Below are 7,306 nucleotides of genomic sequence, written 5' to 3' on the forward strand. Positions count from 1 at the left end.
CCATTAACGTCTAAATTTGCATTCCCTGGAAAGGCGGACGTTGCGAGTAGACTTCATTAAAGTTTATAGATGGGTGACGGCCTTTGATGAGGGTCTGCTCGTAAAAGGGCATGCACTCTTAGCCAAGGGTCGTTAGATCATAATAGATTTGTTAAACATGCAGGCAGGAATTGGTTTGCTAATAGAATGGTAGTCGAATGGAAGAGGCTTGGCAGTCGTGCATGTGGTGAATTTCACTGTGATAGGCACACTATTATTAATAGGTAAGGTAAATTCATTAATAGGATAATAGTTTTGTTGTAAAGGTTTTCACTGATAAGATAAGAAATACAGCTGGAGCTCCTCCCCTGAAGGTGTAATAAGAGCGACGGTCACTGAAGGGTGTCTCGCTCCCCGGGAGTGTGGCTCACGATGTGGCTCGCGCCTGCGCCGGGGGTCACTGGTGAGTGTGTTACCAGGCTGCTTAGTGAAGCATGACAATTTACACAACGACAGCACAGATGGCCGTGACGTCCAGGAAGGCATCAGTCTCTACGAACCAGTCATCACTGGTCATCATCTCGAAGGCTGCCCATGCATCATCAGCCTCTTCGGTGATGGCGGCCACCAATTCGGCGGATGGGCATGGATCATCAGCCTCTTCGGTGATGGCGGCCACCAATTCGGCGGATGCCCATGGATCATCAGCCTCATCAGACGAGTCATCACGGGTCGTCACTTCAAAGAGTGCCCATGGATCATCAGCCTCATCAGACGAGTCATCACGGGTCGTCACTTCAAAGAGTGCCCATGGATCATCAGCCTCATCAGACGAGTCATCACGGGTCGTCACTTCAAAGAGTGCCCATGGATCATCAGCCTCATCAGACGAGTCATCACGGGTCGTCACTTCAAAGAGTGCCCATGGATCATCAGCCTCATCAGACGAGTCATCACGGGTCGTCACTTCAAAGAGTGCCCATGGATCATCAGCCTAATCGGTGATGGCGGTCACCAATTCGGCGGATGCCCATGGATCATCAGCCTCCACGGACCAGTCATCACGGGTCATTGCTTCAAAGGCTGCCCATGAATCATCAGCCTCGACCATAGCAGCGGAAGTCACCAAGTCTGGAGCTGCCCATGAATCATCAGCCTCCACGGACCAGTCATCACGGGTCATTGCTTCAAAGGCTACCCATGAATCATCAGCCTCGACCATAGCAGCGGAGGTCACCAAGTCTGGGGCTGCCCATGAATCATCAACCTCCACGGACCAGTCATCACGGGTCATTGCTTCAAAGGCTGCCCATGAATCATCAGCCTCCACGGACCAGTCATCACGGGTCATTGCTTCAAAGGCTGCCCATGAATCATCAGCCTCCACGGACCAGTCATCACGGGTCATTGCTTCAAAGGCTGCCCATGAATCATCAGCCTCGACCATAGCAGCGGAGGTCACCAAGTCTGGGGCTGCCCATGAAACATCAGCCTCCACGGACCAGTCATCATGGGTTGTCACTTCAAAGGCTGCCCATGCATCAGCCTCGACCATAGCAGCGGAGGTCACCAAGTTTGGGGCTGCCCATGAAACATCAGCCTCCACGGACCAGTCATCATGGGTCGTCACTTCAAAGGCTGCCCATGCATCAGCCTCATCGGTCCTGGCCACTCCGTCAGTGGCCGCACGCGGTGCAGGGCTCACCGCCCGGACGGGCTCGCCACACCGCCTCCCGTTGCACCGGAGACTGGTGAAGACGGGCCCGTCATCACAGAAGAGAGAGAAGTGGAGGCCGCTGATGTTGTCCAGCAGCCAGGCCAGTGGGATGGAAGAGGTGAAGACTGGCTTCCTAAGCGAGGCGCATTGCACCCTGACGGCCGCGTTGCCGTCTTTCTTGCACAGCTTCGCCAAGGGCACACGCAGCTCACCCTCGGCGTGGCAGCCTTGAATCCCTGCGACGCAAGACCATCCTTCCACGGGGAGCTTGACGGAGGCGACCGTACGCCTCCTCTTCAGGCAGCAGGTGGAGTCCTTGCACGAGAGCTTGATGGAGTCCACCAGGGAGGAGCCTCGCTCCAGGGTTACCCACACGTTGAATTTCTGTCGAGATGCAGAGTTTCCCATCGTTGCTTCGATGTGATATAAAAAATATCCGTATATCGAGGAAATCGGTGTTAGGTAATAAAAGGAGGTGCTATGTCCATGAAGACCGACTGGCCTCCAGCAAATTCTTTCTGCTGTAATCTTGCCTAGTCGGCTAAGTAGTGCAGTTCACGCGTCGGATGGCGGGTAACAGGGCTGCAGCAACACGCTTCTTCATGTTGTTTAATAATAATTAACAAAATAAAGGAAAATTCAAATTGTCGAGAGAGAGAGAGAGAGAGAGAGAGAGAGAGAGAGAGAGAGAGAGAGAGAGAGAGAGAGAGAGAGAGAGAGAGAGAGAGAGAGAGAGAGTAACAAAGAGGAAGAAGGGAACCACAGTAACAAATAAAAGTAAGGAGACCGCAGTGCAAGTGGGAATAGGGATTATCGGTAGGTGGCAAAACGACCATCTCAGGGCGCCTCCAAGCACACACACACACACACACACACACACACACACACACACACACACACACGCAGCCACATCTATGTGGTGGAGACTAGTCGTGATGAGGACAGTAGGTGTTTGGTGGTGGTGTTGGTGGTGGTGGTGGTATACTTAGGGAAAGGTCGTAAATTGCTGAACAGGTTTCCCCAGCGGCAAGAGTGGCCTGCCAATGGGAAGATGTTGAAATTTGTGCAGAAGTGTCCTGCGGCTAAAACAAAAGCTGTGGAATGTGTTTGGACAAAGTTAACGAAGGAGATAAGCGTGCGAGATACAATATTGTGACGTGCGTGTGTGTGTGTGTGTGTGTGTGTGTGTGTGTGTGTGAGAGAGAGAGAGAGAGAGAGAGAGAGAGAGAGAGAGAGAGAGAGAGAGAGAGAGAGAGAGAGAGAGAGAGAGAGAGAGAGAGAGAGAGAGAGAGAGAGAGAGAGAGAGAGAGAGAGAGAGAGAGAGAGAGAGAGAGAGAGAGAGAGAGAGAGAGAGAGAGAGAGAGAGAGAGAGAACAACGCAATATACTCTTCCGCAAAAACCTGATCCATCCGATAGAGCCTTCACCTGCCGCCCGGCGTCCTAATTGTTACACTCGCCGAGGACCGCCGCGCTGATTGGTGATCTTATAAGTGCGCCGCAGCCACCAAAGGAATTGAACGTTTTGACCGTAGAAAATTCAAAACTACCGCTCCTCAGCTGACTTTATCGGCAATTGGCTTTTTTCTCCCCCAATGGCTGGCTCTCACTTCCCTTACGCGTCCTGTCAAGAGGGCACTTTTCTCGCCTAGTTGTTCACTGTTACTCTGATGCGTTACGTAACATGGCTCTAAGGAAAGTGTCTGCTGCACTGCACAGGTGTACGTTCAATAAATGGGCACCTGGGGAAACGTGGAGATTATAAATTGTGGTGCCTCGCACATGACACCGGACCTGTACCCGGGCAGCACCCGCCACGTGCTCTTTGGCCAGCGAGAGAGAGACGAGCACCGACGCCACGCGCAGCTGTAGCATGTGACTCCACCTGTACCTGTTATTTCTCTGCCGAACAGTTATAATTACGGCCGTCAGCAGATCGCTGGCCGAGGCCTCCTGTCACGTGCCACTTCTTAAACGCAACATCAGCACGCGCCGGAGGGGGAAATGCAAGATTCAAGAGGTGGTAATTGTTATGTATATAACTAAACAGCTGACACCACTCTCTCTCTCTCTCTCTCTCTCTCTCTCTCTCTCTCTCTCCTTGATTGTTATGCAGTTTTCGTTTGAATTTTTCTATAAAACAATAACCCACGCACACATAGCTATCACAGACTAATTTGAAAACTTATTTAAGAGAGTATTTATAACCTTTATTAGTTTTAATATAAAGTATAAATTATTATATTAGCTCAGTATGGAAACGATTACAACATGGCGGCGCCCGGCCTGGTGGGCCTGGCAGCTCGTGTGGCTCTGCTCCTCTCGTCCCTTGCCCCACGCCCCGCGATGCGTAGGCTTGTCTCTACACGGCCTCGGGCACTCAGGGACAGGTGTCCAAACAGATCCTAGACTCGCCAATATGGTTCAAGTTTATGGTGTTGATAAAATATATATTAAGATGTCATTCTTGACATTTTTCTACTGGAGAACTTTGTTTGGATTGAGATTTCGCTGCCTGTTAGCGCAGATTTATAAGATGGGAATTCTGGTAATGATGTGGAAAAAGGCGTTCATCACCGCTGCATTCTGGTAGCCTGGCAGATTATGACTATTTTTGTCAACAGCACATATAAAATAACTAACTGACTAGGTAAATATAATCTTATGATCATGCAAGAAGATAAATTATAAAAAATTGCAAAATTGTCAAGTGGGTGTATATATATGTCTATAAATATTCATATAATATAAATATATATATATATATATATATATATATATATATATATATATATATATATATATATATATATATATATATATATATATAAATATATATATATATATATATATATATATATATATGAAGGAGGGAGGGGAAGGTGAGAATCCTGAAAACAGAGGGTGATGTGGAGATAAACAAGGACCAAGTACTGATGGTGATAATGATAGTAACGACTACGATGATAATGTGGGCAAGGATGATGATGGTGATGACAGTGGCAGCGGTGGTGGCATCATGGAGCGATGGCAATGATAAGGTGACTAAGATCGGCCAGGGGAGGAGTGTGGTGGGAGGTTATCGAGCTGGAGACTGTGCTCGGTATCATAAGACACTTTCGCTTCTCACATCAGCTATTTCTAAAGGTCAAAGATGGGTCCTTCGGGTTCTAATGAGTGTTTCTTCAGGTTCATGGTGCAGAAGAAGGGTCAAACTAACACCAGGGTCATAAAACTACTACTGGAAATGCCCACACCTGCTACGAAACCCTTATAAAATATGCGTACTTGGGTGACGAGGTGTCTTATAATACGACCCATGTTATAGTTCTTCGGAGATGGTGGGAATGGTGTGCGGAGCTCATTGAAATACTGAATAATTATTTCATCTGACGCAAGAATAACTAGCAATGAGGCACGAAATCTTCCCACTCAGGTGTTGCTCCGGCGATTTTTTTTACAGATATGGAGACAGTTCAAGGGCGTGAAAAAAAATAAAACAATAATGAAAAAAGAAGCCCGCCACTTACTGCTCCCGAGTAGAGTACATAGGAGGGGCCAAAAAGTTGTACAAGTCACTCCACGACATTCAACTCTCCCTTTCCGCTGCTCCCAATTTTCTTCCTTATTTTTTTTCCGTCCTCCGCTCCCAGACTCGAGGATCGTATGTAGTTTTCGCACTCATCTTAATTAATATATGTAGATTTATTAATGTGTAGTACCCGTATCCGCTTACAGAATATAATAGGTAGCAGGTGGCAGTGAGGTGATCTGTCAACTAGAAACCGTGTGACTGGCACCTCTGATAAGCTCAAGAATAATAATATGAAAATAAAACGAATTCGCCCAGCAGTCCACCCGCCTCTCCCAAACCCCATGTCGCACTCAGGCTCCGAGCATTATCGGACACGTGATTCTTTACAATGCCCTTCCCTAGACATTTACCATAACATTTACCTTACAATTACCTCACAGTACCCTTACATTTCCTACGGTCAGACGAGGCAAACACAAGTCCGTGCTGACATAATACTACATAGCATACATTGTTTTGCGACGCGAAATTGTCTCTCTCGCCTCCAATAAGCTCGCCTAGGCCTTATGGACAGCTGTTGCCATCCAAGTTAGCCCAGACGTGCCCTTTGACCTCTGGTTGTGCGTGGGACGGCTGCATCAAACCCGGGTGTTGATGCGGCGAGGACAAAGTTGTTAAAGTAATACCGCTGCTCACCCGTGGGTATCGAGACGGTTCATCGGGATATCCGTGTGTGTGTGTGTGTGTGTGTGTGTGTGTGTGTGTGTGTGTGTGTGTGTGTGCTGATGTACAGATAGATGCATAGAAAATAACATAATATATAACATAAGAGAAATATATCATGATGATAAGGGGGGGGGGGTACTCTAGGAGTTTGTTGAAAGGAGCTGCCGTATCATCGCTAACCTTTCCTGTAGTCCTCGCGCCGCTAGAGTGGACGTAGTAATGCCAGCAGCGTGGCGGCCTTTGGCGTTTGTTTGGGATCCAAGTACTCAAAGAACAAGCGCAAGACTGTGGCAGAATCTGGTTTGGACTCCTTCCCAGTAAATAGGTGAGTGAATGTTTTACAAGGATGAAATTTAACTAAGCACAGGTGTTTTGTCTGCCTAACTGTCCCTGTCATTTATACCTATTGTGTGGCTCACTCGTATCGTTGTCACTCTTTTGATTTGTATGCATTTCCTATATTTTCTCATTTCGTCGTCTCATATAATTCATAACATTATTTTTTATATGATTAGGTAATCGCTGAAGTTATCGATGATAGTGATTATTTATTAACTGGCAAGTACTCGTACCTCAGGAATCTGTACCTTCTCCCCAGCGTGGCTTCTCATACAATCGTCATAATACAAGGGAAAGGGATGAAAAACGAGCTACACTCGTCATCTTCAGGATAGTTCGGTAATTAGTCACGTGGTGGCTGCCGTGATGGAAGGGAAAGGGAAACACGGCGGGTAACTTTTCAGAGATTTCAACTCCACAAAGAAATTATCGAAAAACCAAAGTTTGCAATAATGCTAGAATCGATGACGGGAAAAAAAAGTTAAAGAATTCCTTTTGTCATTTTTTCATCTTTTCGTTTGCAAAAGAGTTGTAATTACCCGGGAGAAATTGTGAATTACGTAGACCTGTGGATACTAAATGGACTTGTTGGAATGGGTTGGGTAACTTATTCCTGGTAAGATAAAGGTGAGGTCCCGCACGAGCATATACAAAAGGGTGAATCGCGCCACCCGCGTGTGGAGTAGGATACCTATTCCTTTATCGCCAGTATTCTCCTCAGTCATGGTTAACCTTGTAGTCACTGTAGGCCTCGGGGCTGGCCAGGTATGAATGAGATCGTTACTTGGTCACCAGCCGGGTAGACATTTGCGCCCCTTTACGTTACGCATGGAGTATGCATCTCACGTGTGGAGGGGCTCCACTCACACAGCTCTCTTGGACAGAGTGGAGTCTAACGGCCATAGTGTTAGTCTTCCCCATTCCCTTTCCGTCCCCATCCCCATACGCGGGACTGGGGTATGGACAAGCCGCCCCGTCACCTTCCCATCCCCGGGACAGATATGAGGCACCA

At 47.6% G+C, this 7,306-nt stretch overlaps 1 protein-coding gene across 5 annotated transcripts; it reads right to left on the reverse strand.

The window, feature by feature from the left end:
• Positions 1–289: 289 nt before the first annotated feature.
• On the reverse strand, positions 290–2,291 carry LOC126994080 (uncharacterized). 5 transcript variants are annotated; one of them, XM_050853326.1, is made up of 2 exons: positions 1,247–2,285; positions 290–1,135 (listed from the first exon to the last, which is right to left on the reverse strand). In XM_050853326.1, exons 1-2 carry the CDS (start codon positions 2,102–2,104, stop codon positions 974–976), a joined length of 1,020 nt encoding a protein of 339 aa, XP_050709283.1. In that variant the 5' UTR covers positions 2,105–2,285; the 3' UTR covers positions 290–973. The 5 variants fall into 5 exon arrangements, with proteins under 5 accessions (XP_050709283.1, XP_050709280.1, XP_050709281.1 ...); XM_050853323.1 differs by having other exon boundaries at positions 292–973; positions 1,247–2,291; XM_050853324.1 differs by having other exon boundaries at positions 292–916; positions 1,247–2,290.
• Between the last annotated feature and the right edge of the window lie 5,015 nt (positions 2,292–7,306).

Source organism: Eriocheir sinensis, unplaced genomic scaffold, assembly GCF_024679095.1.
Source record: "Eriocheir sinensis breed Jianghai 21 unplaced genomic scaffold, ASM2467909v1 Scaffold716, whole genome shotgun sequence".
Lineage (NCBI taxonomy): Eukaryota > Metazoa > Arthropoda > Malacostraca > Decapoda > Varunidae > Eriocheir > Eriocheir sinensis.